We start from the raw sequence: 13,623 nt of genomic DNA on the forward strand, positions 1-13,623 counted from the left end.
GTAAAATCAACGGCTCAGATGATGTCCTTTTCATAATGATCGATCAAAGATCTAGAGTCATCTTATCAATGTGGGACCAAGGAAAATAGGCCAGATGTGTGATGGCCAACAGTATCTACGGTCCAGATCTAAGGTCCTTATGGCAATACTTTTGCTCAATAATAAAAAACGATATACGGTGTAACTGTGTAAGCCCTTATGGTCTCGTATAGACCACATCATAGGATGATCCAAACGGTCCATGTGATGGAAAACAACTTAAATAGGTTGTGCCCCAAAAATCATTTTTATAGGAAGATCCTAGCCGTCCGATCTATAGAGGTTTCATAATATGCAGTTCCTCTATAGATCGGAGGGTTGTGATCATCCTATAGAAATGATTTTTTTGGGCACAACCTATTTATGGGGTACAGTACTTTTTGAAAAAAAACTCATAAAAACAGTGTACATCACAAAAAGATCCTCTATCTATCATTAGGCAACTTGCCCATGTTACGGTGAGCCCCCACCAGTGGATCAATTCCAATCATGCGGTCCACAGATTGTAGAGAAGGAGAAACTTTGGTGGGCCCTCGGACCACCTTCACTTTCCTCTTTTTTTTTTTTTTTTTTAAATCTATCAGAGGACGAAACGAAAGCGAGAGTAAATTGCAAATGGCTCGGAGTCCGAACCTAATACGGAATCGAACGCGCGATTACCAACGCGTCCCCATGCCGACGTCATTACTCTTCCCCAACTTTGAAAAGCGAATGGAGATAAAATTGATTCCCGCCTCTCGTTTAACCAGAGCCTGCCACGTGGCAACTTACCTGGCAGTGAAGCAGCGTATCTTGGGGACGAGAGATGGCGGTCATTCCATACACTCCCTCTCTCTGCTCTCTTTCCCTTTCTCCCATTTTTTTCTCTATTTAATCAAACCATTTTTATTTTTTTTTGTCTTTTCCATCAGAAGCTCTCTCTTTTCTTCAATACCCAAAACCATCTCACCCTTTTATTCTCCTATTCTTAGAAAAAGGAAAAAAAAAATACAGACTCTGCTGTTGTTAAAATTTCTAGGGTTTTTTTTTACTCGTTCTGTGGATCGGACGGAGGTTGGATTCTGTATTGTTTCGATTGACGGCGTTCTTCTTACTGCTTCGATCGATCGTTTTTGGCCTTCTGTAAGTTGTTTTTGTTTTGTTGTGTTAGTGTTTTTATTAGAGATTTGGATCCGGATCCGAATTAGGGTTAGGGTTTCTGCGAGGTCTGATAAGTGATAACTAGTTGGGATTTTTCTCCCCTTTTTTTTAAATTTTAGTTGTTTTATTTAATCAAATTTTGGGAGCTTAGAGAGTCCCTTGCTCGGTTTTCGGCCGTGGCCGAGTTGAGATTTGGCTTCATTTGAATGGAATTTACGAAGAATTTGATGGTTTTCTCGAGTTCTAGAACAAACGGTTGATGTCAGGAAGAAATAAAACATTTTTAGGGCCTTGTCGTGAGGTTCAAGATGGATATTTCGTTGATTATGGTCGATTTTGTATGTATTGTTTGGCTTTCGCAACGCAATCGTCAATCTTAACCCTCATGTGTAACCAAGGGATTGGATACTTGCAATCCTTACAGTCTGAAACCCCACTCGATCGAAACCAGGCCGAATACAGTATGGAATCTGTGTCTGTCCCCGTTATTGGATCTACCGATGAAACCCCTCGTTTTAAGTTCCTCTGCAGCTTTGCAGGGAGCATCCTGCCCCGGCCTCAGGACGGGAAGCTCCGGTACGTTGGAGGGGAAACCCGAATTGTGAGCTTACCTCGCGATGTCAATTACGAGGGGCTTATGTTAAGGATGAGGGAGCTGTTTGAAGGGGCATCTCTGTTGAAATACCAGCAGCCTGATGAGGATCTGGATGCATTGGTGTCTGTTGTGAATGATGATGATGTGACAAACATGATGGAAGAGTATGATAAGTTGGGTTCTGGGGATGGATTCACTAGGCTTAGGATTTTCCTATTCTCGCATCCCGATCACGATTTGTCCCACTTTGAGACGGATGAGAGGGAAAATGAGCGGAGGTATGTGGATGCGTTGAACAGTCTTAGTGATGCATCTGATTTCAGAAAGCAACAACCCGAAGGAGCTATACCCCAACAGGTCGATAAAATTCAAGTTGGTGAACAGTTCTTTAACACCATTAGCCAACAAAATTGTGAGGTTCCATTTCCACTACAGTTCAACTTACATCACCTCAATATTCCTCATCAGCCATCAGCACAACACCAGCAATCGCATACTCCAAGGTACAATGAAATGGAAGCTCCCTGGAGTCCTGCGTACTATTCGTCTGGGCATCACATCCCTCACGGTCCACAGCCTGTGCCAGAATTTCCATCTCCGCCTTTGACTGGCCGATACCATATGCCTTTTGGGGATTTTCACGATAAGTGCTTGGAAAATATGTCGGAAGAATACGGCAGGCCACCTGTGAATCCCCAGCTGCCGTATGAACAGCAGCCGCCTTTTGTTGATAATGTGATGCGGCTACCACCAGGAACTATTACTGGTGAAAAGGCTGGATTTCCTGGGAACTTGGCTCATTCTCATAATGTTTTTGAAGGAAATAGCATCTGTGAGCATTGCCTTATGGCTTTTCAGAGAAACCAAGCTATGCCAGAGGCCCGATATCCTGATTCCCGTTGGAGGCATGGACAGCCTCATCTGGAGCAATCAAGTTCGGGTAGCGAATTACCTCAATTCTCAAATCCGTGTGCTGAATGCTTCCCTGGTAGGGAGACTTACATGATGAATCCTGATATGAAATTAGATCATGGCATGTACTCCAAAGAGCAAAGTGAGCCACCCCATTCTTTCTGTAACGAATCTCATAATTATGAAAGAGGGCGGGTTCTACATCACCAATTGAACCACCAGGCTGAGGAACCGAGAACACACGTTTCTGGAGCTGGAAGAGTCAATGAGCACTACTTGGTAGATGGTAGTGGGATCAAAATTCCTCTGGCCCACGGTAATTTGGCCCGCGGCAATTGCTGTGGTGTCCATTCAGTGTCCTCCAACTGCATCGGTCATGATGATCCTCGTTATATTCGTGCTGGTACTGAACTAGGAAATGAAGGGTTTCACGACCAAACTGTGGGAGCTGGACCTCATATGCATCTAACAGCTCTTGAAGACTCTGGAATCCGCTATGGGAATCTTCCTTCTGCTTATGGAACAGATAATGTTTACCAAGTATCTCATGGGCCTACGTCGATGCATGCTTTACGTAGAAGGGCGCAAAGTTCTTTCCGTGGAGGTCCATCCTTTGAAGCACCAGGTTTACCAACACAAGCTAATGGTACAGTTAATACGGGATTCATAAGGGGTACACAGGAAGGAAGTCCAAGGTTTTCTCGTATTGGGGTGGAAGGTCAAAACCCTTGGGCTGGGCACTGTGTAGTTCCGTCACAAAAAGTATTTGGTTTTGATGGGTCAGCTGTTCCAGAATGTTGCCAGACCCATATACCCAAACTGAATTCAAACATCCCTGTTCAGGAACATCAGAGCCCTCTTGCTCCAGAATCCAGTCAAGGACAACCTGACATGCTAGACTTGATGATTCCTGCAGAAGCTGAACCCTTGATATCTCCATCTTCAAATCTGATTGATGATAAAGTTGTTGTTTCTGCAGTTTCTAGTCCTAGTTCTACAAGTCACATTGAAGTTAATGCAGAAATGAAATTGGAGGAGAAAACTATGCTTGGAGATGCTTGCAAAACAAAGCATGTAGAAATGGTGAAGGACCCTGATGTGCAGAACATTCTTTCTTCTGCAAAAGAAAGTGAAATACTGCCTTATTCCACCAGCGTCCCACCTTCTGAACATGGTGTTGATGATCATGCTCCATGTGAACATGTGGAACTCTCAGTCCATGATTTGAGTTTCTTACCTGAGTTGATTGCATCAGTTAAGAAAGCAGCCTTGGAAGGTGCTGAGGAGGTGAAAGCCAGAGTGCATGCAAATGTTGATGCAGATCTTGCACCCAATCCAGTCAAGAAAGAGCCCCCCGTGCACGAATTAGAACAAGCGGTGAGCACTATCATTAGGTTTTGGGCATACTGTGTATTGTAAATGAACAACCTGATCTACTTTCATTGCCGCATTTTGGTAGTCACTTTTGCTTCTATTCCACAGCACACTCACATGGAGCTGGAGCCTGATTCTGATAGTGACCATTCAAACATGTCAAAGATTGAACCAACGAAGGCTGAGGCAGAAGCTTTGGCAAGAGGTTTACAGGTATCTGCATTGTGAATATTATTCTGATTGCTCCCAGATTGTCCCATGGCCCTCCGTATGATTACTCTATTTGTTTGTTTGTTTATTTTTTTTGAAATGATTGATTACTCTATTTGTTTTCTTAACAGACAATAAAAAATGATGATCTGGAAGAAATAAGAGAGCTGGGTTCTGGTACTTATGGGTCTGTCTATCATGGCAAATGGAAAGGTTCTGATGTTGCAATAAAAAGGATAAAAGCCAGCTGCTTTTCTGGAAGGCCATCTGAAAGAGAGCGTTTGGTACTTTCCAAGACTCTCCTATTACTAATTTCTATATCAAATACCTTTGCTTTAACTTCATATTAGTAGCCTCGTGCTGCAGTGGCATGGAATGTGCTCTTCTAATAGTCTTAGTGTAAACTATATTTGGTTTTACATTAGATGGAAAGCAAGATGCTTTGTAAATTTTATTTGATGTTTTTTCGTTTGTGGGAACCGTAGAAATGATTAGGGATGGAGAAGTTTTCTTAATTCAGACGGAAAATTATAGTTGCTATTATTAATATGTTTTTCAGATTGGCATAGTCAGCATTTATTTAATAGCAACAGCTTTATTGATCATTAAAATGAAGTATAGAATATCAGATCGAGCCGTTCAAACCCAGGACAACTAGGTATTAAGCTACAACAGTGTCAGCATTTAACTACATATGTAGATTCAATAACACCTACTAACACATATGCTACTTAGGCATACAGTTTCTTATTGCAAGGTTTCAATTAGTAAATCCATTAGCTAATCTATTCGCATCCGCATTAGATTATCTTCGGACGCGATAGAAGTGAATACAGTGGCCTTCCAGTTTATTGAGCACTTCTTCAAACACATCCGCAAGTTTCCAAGGGAATCCGGTCCCCTCTCTACCCCATTTGATAACGTTTTGGAAGTTGCCTTCAAGGCGTTATTTAATCTTTTAGACTTTAACACTCCCCTCACGTGTGGCCCCTCTTTTTTTTGGGTTGACCTACACGTGGCACATGTGGCCCCATTTTTTGGGTTGGCCATTGCATGTGGATTTTTCGATATCAAGGAGGTTTGAACCCAGGCATTTGCTCTAATACCATGTGAATCAACCAATAACTCCAAAAGCTTAAGCTGTTGGAGAAGGCGTTATTTAATCTTTATACTTTAACACCTTCAACATATGATTTCTCACCCAAGATTGTGATAGGAAATATAACTTCGTATCTAAGATCCAAGGCTTTTGCTTCAATAGAATTCTTTTCTCCCCCAGACTAATAAAGGTAAGAAGTACCCCGTCGTTTCCAGCTCTAATAATACCTTCTATACCTGCTAGCCTTGGATTCCCCCAGCTTGAACGCTTGAACCCCTACTTTGCAGAAAGGCTGTTTCCGTGACTCGAACCTGTGACCACCAGATCACAATGGAGCAACCTTACCATTGCGCCAAGGCTCGAAAGGATGTTACTATGTGTTCGATGTTTTTAAACCTTTATATGGGTATTATTTTGCTTTTGCGATGGTTTTTAGTGTGTATTTGTGCTTATTCTAGCACATCTAGAAGTTTCATCTTAAATGCCCATATTTGCATATGTTTTGGAGTCATCTTAAAAGGATATATTTTGGCTTATGTGATGGAGTTCCCCTTTGGAAGATTGAGAGGTGTACACATAGTTGATGTCTTGGAGACATTTAAAAGAATGTCTATTTCATCACCATTGATCAGGGGGCTGGGATCATCCTATGAGGGTGTACCAAGAGGCAATGAACCAGACTTGTAATGCCAACAAGATTCTTCGAATGTTGTACATGTGGTGGTGGGTCCATTGGTCCATACCTACAATACATGATGATTGTTTAAAAAGAATTTTTGTGTTTGACCAACAAAGCCTTTGTTGAAGGCAAAGGCTTATATTGACTTTTAGAATTACTTACAGGAATTGTAAGAGTTGTACTTAATTTGTTTGGGTATTGTTGATGAGGAGAGAGAGATCGTGTGGCTTGCCTTCTTGGGTGCTCTGTGGATACCTTTCCTACTTCGTGCCTAGGATGACTGTTGGGTGAGGGTCGTCCTACGAGGAGGGTCTGGGATGTGGTTGTGTGTGTGTGTGTGGGAGGGCGCCGGCGCAGAATCGTTCTTGTCATAGCTGTCTTGGCTAATATTCCCATTCATTACCTCTCTTTGCTAAGAAGTCCCATATCAGTAATCAAGCACATCTTGAATGTGTGTGTGTGTCTACTAGTTTGGGACCTTGAATGTGTGTGTGCGCGCGCGCGCGTGTGTTTTAATGCGTCTATATACAGATAAAATTATTATCTCACTACAGCTTTGAATGGAGGATTTCTCTTCTTTTTGTGGGTTAGTTGTTGCTAAAATTTTGCAGTGACCTTTTGAGTTAGAAAACCTCATAAAGAAGTGGTAATTAGAAGTTTAGTTAATTAAATAAGTTGTAATTTTTTATTTTAAAGTCAAATGTAAACTGATAATTTATTTCTTGTGTTGCTCCAATAGATTGCAGATTTCTGGAAAGAGGCTTTGATATTGAGTTCTTTGCATCATCCCAATGTTGTTTCTTTCTATGGTATAGTTCGAGATAGTCCTGATGAAACTTTAGCAACTGTCACGGAGTTTATGGTTAATGGATCTTTGAAACAATTTCTACAGAAAAAGGACAGGTAATTATTTTAAGAAATAATCACCATATTTCTCTGCCTGACAATTTAGAGTGTCTTTCCTTCAAGGATTTTGTGCCACCTTGTAAGTGGCTATTGTATGTCACGCTATTATCATATTCTGCATGATATAACAATGTAAGTTTCTATCTCTCGGCTTCTTTTGAACAGGACAATTGATCGTCGTAAGAGACTCATTTTAGCTATGGATACTGCATTTGGAATGGAGTATTTGCATGGGAAGAATATTGTTCATTTTGATTTGAAATGTGAGAATTTGCTAGTGAATATGAGAGATCCCCATCGACCTGTCTGCAAGGTATGCTGAAGTGGACCATATTTAATTTTGGTAGGTTACATTTTTCTGTTGGAACTTATTCACGGAATGAGTCCATATGTGGCTCCACACTCTGCGATCCTTTTCCGGTTTTATCTCTAAATGATGTTAGGTGTTGTTACTGGTTAGATTGGCTCAAGAAGTTCTTGAAACTTTACAGTCATAGTTTCATAAGTTCTGTCGACTATTTCATTTATTGGTGCATAAAAAAAGTAGTTCTGTAAGCAAATAAAGAATAACACTATTCTACTCAAAAGTGGTTGTTTCTTATCAAGAAAAAGGAAAAAAAATGGAAAGAGAGCTTAAAATTGTGTGCTCGGTATCCTACCGTCATTGTTGATTGGTCAGATTGTTCTCTTGATTGCAGCTCCTTGTTGGACCATTTAATAGTCACCATATCTTGTTGACTGAATCTTATTGTTCTTTCAGTAAGTTTCTCATTATTTTCATTACCTTCTTTCAGATCGGTGACTTGGGCTTATCAAAGGTAAAACAGCATACTTTAGTATCAGGAGGTGTCCGTGGAACTTTACCATGGATGGCACCAGAGCTTCTTAGTGGAAAGAGTAACATGGTAACAGAAAAAGTAAGACTAATTGCTTGAATGGTGATGTTTTGAGCTTATTTATAACCTGTCTCTTCTTGTCATAAGACTCCTTGACTTGAATGGTGATGTGTTGAGCTTATTTATGACCTGTCAAGATCTCTTAGCTTATTTGCTATGTTGCCATACTGTTTTTTTTTTCTTGGTGCAGATCGATGTTTATTCATTTGGGATAGTCATGTGGGAACTGCTTACTGGAGAGGATCCTTATGCTGATTTGCATTGTGCTTCTATAATCGGTAGGCACCCTGTTTCCAGCCCTATTAGACTTGATTTGATTCACTGATACCCTTTTTGCCACATACCCTTGCACCTACTTTATTCTTAAGAGTGCTTACCCTATACAGGTGGTTAGTTTGGGCCCTAGATTTGTCATTTTCTTTATATTTATATTGTGATCAGACCCTACACTTGTTGCTGTATATTTATGTGCATCTTCTTATGTTTTGGCGTGAACTATTAGTGCAATGCATGTTTGGACAGATTTTTAGGCTTACTGTTGAATTATCTCAAAGGTTAAATTAAACTTTATGACACGATTTGATTAACTTCCTGAATGTCTAGTTTGAAATTGGTACTGGTTTGTGCTATTTTAACTTGAGGTTAATGCATCTAAGCCTTAAAAGTTCTTTGGAATAATCCGTGAACCCCTAGGTTTGCACCAGCCTGGTAATCCTCTCTGCCAGCTTGAGATGACTCAGATGAGGAGATAGATCAAAGGAAGTGTCACCTTCATTCAAACCTCCTGAATCTTTCCCATTGAAGCCTTCTGCCGATTGGAGCCACGTGTCATTAACTCGACCAAGCCATTGATGATATCTGATAGGGGGACTCCTGTGTGCCTGGTGTTCTCCATGTTTGTTTTTTTGACCCGGATGCCACTAGCCCCATTCCGATCTCTATTCTTAGACACCACATCGGCAGCGACGTCCGCTGTTCTCTGTCATTTCCTCTATGATGAAGACAAGCACCCATTGAATCTCCGCCAAGTGTCAGGTTTTTTCAGTCAAGCTCCAAACCAGCACCTTTCGCCTGCAATGTCTACCGGGAAGGAAACCTCCAGCAAGCACACTTCACAAACTCTAGTGCAGAGTCAACCTCCATCCTCCCACCTAACATTGTACTACACGAACCATCAAACAAGATTACCTTGCCCAAAACACTTCCTGGCAAGATAAAGTTATCGAGCGATCAACAAGTTCCACTCGTCTAACATGATGAAAGGGCATCCCAGCTTATAGCTAGATTTGGACAAGGATAACGTTTTTAATGCTGACTTCTTCCGAGATAGACATAGACACTTCTTATGGCCCAATGTGAACGACAACAAGATCTCCCCTCACAATGGTAGTCCTTAGATGCCATGTTTTAAGGGCATTCATTGATGATACCCACCTATTCTCCAAAATCCCTCATATGCTTCTATTCGCGGGGCATGTCGGTTTCAACCGAGGAGGTTCAGTCAGAACATGCCCGACATGGCCAGCCAATTCACTACCAACTTGATTGTTAGAGTTCGAATCAATCATCGGTTACTATCTCCGTCGATGGTCGAATCTCATAGGGGATGTTCTTGTCCATGCAGGACCTGACATTGTTGCTATAGTCACAAATATTTGTCTAGGGAAGGGTGTATCATTTAAATTTTTTATTTAATTTCGGGTTTATATCAGGAAAAAACTGTAAAAATAAAATATATAAAATTTAAGAAAAAAATTAGCTCAACAAATAATATCGTGAATTTATCATGATATTTTTTGGGATGAAAATAAAATATCAAGATATCTCGATGATTTTTCAAAATTCTCTCAAAAATTTAGGGATTATGTCGTTTTATCTAAAAACCGCAAAATATCTTGATATTTTCAAAAAATGCCAGAGATATTTGTGACTATGTGTTGCACCTCCAACACTAATTCCTTCTTCTTAAGTTGTAATACTTGCATTTGTCCGCCATTTTTTTTTAATGGCGCTCTAAAAGCTTCCATTCATTCCGGCTCTAATGAATATCCCACCTTTCCCATTGCATTCCAATAGGCCTCCATCCTCTCATCAAACCTCATATTTATTGTTGTTGAAGAGTTGTTATCCACATCAAGCCTAATGTATTAAAAATCTGAGCTGCCTTGGGAATCCTTTGAGGCAAGATTAGTTGGCATAGTCCCTTGAACAATTTTCTTAGAGAAGATAGAGAAAATTGTGAACAAAATGACTATTAATATTGAAAAAGAGAGAAAAAATAAGCAAAACCATCAAGTTGGTCAAGTGAATGACAAACTCAAAATTTCTTATTTAATAGAATAGGTCTAGTTTTCATTTCAAACGAAAAAGGAAAAGACTAGCTTGAGTTTGTTCAACGTGAAATTCAGTACTTTGCCTAGTTGTATGAATAAGCAAAGTTTATATCCACGTATATTTCTCTTAGTACTGCTCGTCTCAAAAAGTGTTTGTGGTTCATAACAATATAAAAAATAAATGAACAGGAATAACGTCGTCCCCCATCATGTATTTCGGTTGATGTCATACTAATAAATTTCGTTGCTTTAAAAAAATGAACAGGAATAGCATGTATCTTCCGTGAAGACATGGAATGTTTTTGTTCTAGTTGTTGCCATCCGCAGTGTGTTCTGCGAAGGATGTTTACAGAATATGCATGGATCCATTTCTTTAATTTTCTAATGCTGGTCAAAAGATTCTTGGTGACAGGAGGGGTCTGAATTCGTCCTTTTTTCTGGCTTTTTCCTTCAAGGGAGGATCGGATCACTGATGGACTTAGGAATTAAGTCATAAATATTGTTCTTGGGAATTTCTTGGCAAAGGAAAATATCAGGATATATTAAATTTGTTTTAATTTTTTGGGTTTATATCAGGAAAAACTATAAAAATAAAATTATTTAAAAATATATAAAAATTTAAGAAATAAAAAATATCATAAAAATACCAAAAAAATATCATGACATTATCGCGATATTATTGTGGTAAATGACATTATCAATATTATTGTGGTAAACGAAAAACAACCATGATCAGAGGGCTTTCGTGTAAATTTGATGGCCAATCAGAGCGCAACCTTGTGGGTCCAGGTCTCAGGCCGAACAAAGATCTCATACCTGAGATTGAGGTGTGTGAAAATTAACGGTTTTGCCTTTCTCATCTCTCGAGATATATATATATATATATATATATATATATATATATATATATATATATATATATATATATATATATATATATATATATATATAGAGAGAGAGAGAGAGAGAGAGAGAGAGAGAGAGAGAGAGAGATTTTTCAAACTATTAATGTTATCTTTACTGTTGGAGAGATTTTAGGGATTTGTCATTGCAACCTTAGTAATCCTTCTAACCAAGAATAAACATGGTAATATAGTTAAGGGTAAAATGGGGACAGAAAAGAATTAAAAGGAATTTAAGGCACAAGTAGATGCTATTGGTAATTAAGAAATTTTTGGGACAGTTCTTGTAGATATGTTCTGATTTAGGGTTTTTTTAGTAGTTTTCCCTTTTTAAAATATGGTTACAATGTCTCAGCGTCTATAATTTGTGGACACGGACACGAGTGTCGCTTGTCGACACAGACACGGCAAACCCCCAAAATTTAGAAACGGGGACACGGCTAAAATAGAAAGTATATATATGATGCAACAACAAATATTAGTTAAAGAAGAGTTAATAATTAAAAGAGGTAAACACTATGTAATAATAAACAGAATGTCACACTTGACTTGGCACAAAAATGTGTTCACGCACCCACATTAAGTCTAACACTTGTAGTAGTACATTTAAAAGTGTCCGAAGGAGTGTCGACACTGGTGGGCACACGTGTCGTGTCGGACACGGGAGGACATGTGTGTGTCAACAATAAATTCAATGTGTCGGCTAAATCATAGCTCGGCATACTTGTTTGCAGAAGATGTATTTCAGGAATGAAATGTTGTGGTTATTAAAACAAACTCAACTTATCTAAGCATATCATAAACCATCTTAATATTTTACAGCAATGGCTTCGCAGTTTATTATTTCCTTTGTTGGGTGTCGTGTTTAGTCATTTAACTTGATTTACAAGGCCTTTTGGGACTGCACACTAAAGATCAAGATCTGGATCTTATTGAATAAAACTGTGTATACAAGGGCCTTCAGCTAGGTTGATTACAGAAACTGTTGATCTCTCTCTGTAACTACACAGTACGTTTAGTTTCTGAAATGAAAATTTAACTGTCATAATTTCCTGCTCTTGGACCCTGATTATATTTATTGCCATATCTTGATGGTAGGTTGTCTTCAGATTGGTAACAAAGTTTCTCAGCGTTAAGATGATATATTGGCCATCTCTACATAAAAATGGCTTCCCACAAAATAGTGATAGTTCTGCATAAATTGTACACTAGGGATATGTTATGTTCATGTACTTGTTTGGATGGTAGGAGGATTGAATAATTGCAAGTATACATATTTGAAGTGAAAAGCTTGATTCCATATTTCAAATAAAGAAAATATTTTTATTTAATAATGTCACACAAAGTGAGATTGGTAATTTAAAATCAATGAGCTAATCTTCACTAAGGATCCTTAATCATGTGCTTATGTAGGGGGAATTGTGAATAATACATTACGTCCACAAGTCCCAACATGGTGCGATCCCGAATGGAGATCTTTGATGGAAAGTTGTTGGGCTTGTGATCCCGGGGAAAGGCCATCGTTCTCAGAAATATCTCAAAAGCTGAGGAAAATGTCTGCAGCATTAAATGTGAAATGACTGGTTAAACTTGCATAAAATGCCCACCTTTAGCATTTATTTTCTTTTCTCACTATGTATATCTTCTTGATAGTTGAGAAAAAAGGCATCGATCAGCCACGTGCAGGTATATTGTTTGGCATATTTGAACCTTTATAGTGCTACTATAGATAGTATTGTTCTCCATAGAGCTCTATGCACATTGGAGTATATGATAAAAGACTACAAATCAAGGCTGGGAGACACAGATGATAGATTAAAGCGTGAGTTGATTTACTCTGTTTTTTGTTCCTTCACCTTCCGTTCTATTCTAGAGAATTTCCTTTTATGTATATGAAGTAATTTGAATTTATTTTGCAGGATCACATTATTTTGGATGTGCATAGAGCATCTTGTATACTTTTGCGGTTGAGTCCAGAGTATGATGTGGCTTCTCTGGTAGAACTGGTATGCAAATATGTAAATAAATTTTGTGGTATTACATTGTTCTTCCTTGTAGAAAGAGATACTGTGACAGTATGCAAGGTTTTGCATCAAACCATTGCGACCAGATTTTATTTTTTTTTTTTGTAATTTTGCTTCTAAAGTGTATTCCTAGGAGCTGGCAGATGTATAGTATAAGAGAAGAAATAAAAACTATTATATTGTAAGTAAAACCCCGTTGTCATGTGCCTAAGATGGATGAAATGTTTATTTTTGATCCCTTAATATTGCTTTTGGACTTTCATAGTTAGCGAATTGGGTTGCTAAGGATTTTATTTTAATGAGAGGGGTCTGAATTGATGATACTATTTTCTCTGTGTTGGCTGTCATATGCCATTGTGTTATTTTGGGGTTTTAGTCATTCGGGTCCAGGGATAAATTTTTTAAAAAAAATTTTACCTTTTTCTTTTTCTGATAACAACTATGCTGTTTGGTTTTTTCATGAGAAATTTTTCTGAATTAAATGAAAAATCTGAGCCAGTGTGGCTGCTCTCAC

The 13,623-nt window shown here is 38.8% G+C and overlaps 1 protein-coding gene across 1 annotated transcript; it reads left to right on the forward strand.

Annotated features, from left to right (window-relative positions):
• Positions 1-847: 847 nt before the first annotated feature.
• On the forward strand, positions 848-13,356 carry LOC143879672 (RAF-like serine/threonine-protein kinase 24). Its single transcript, XM_077382167.1, has 9 exons — positions 848-4,063; positions 4,169-4,273; positions 4,402-4,554; positions 6,788-6,951; positions 7,120-7,267; positions 7,749-7,871; positions 8,041-8,128; positions 12,499-12,907; positions 13,005-13,356. Exons 1-8 carry the CDS (start codon positions 1,439-1,441, stop codon positions 12,663-12,665), a joined length of 3,573 nt encoding a protein of 1,190 aa, XP_077238282.1. The 5' UTR covers positions 848-1,438; the 3' UTR covers positions 12,666-12,907; positions 13,005-13,356.
• Positions 13,357-13,623: the final 267 nt, after the last annotated feature.

Source organism: Tasmannia lanceolata, unplaced genomic scaffold, assembly GCF_043159265.1.
Source record: "Tasmannia lanceolata isolate RefF3 unplaced genomic scaffold, GAP_Taslan_0.1 ptg000006l, whole genome shotgun sequence".
In the NCBI taxonomy this organism is placed as follows: Eukaryota; Viridiplantae; Streptophyta; class Magnoliopsida; order Canellales; family Winteraceae; genus Tasmannia; species Tasmannia lanceolata.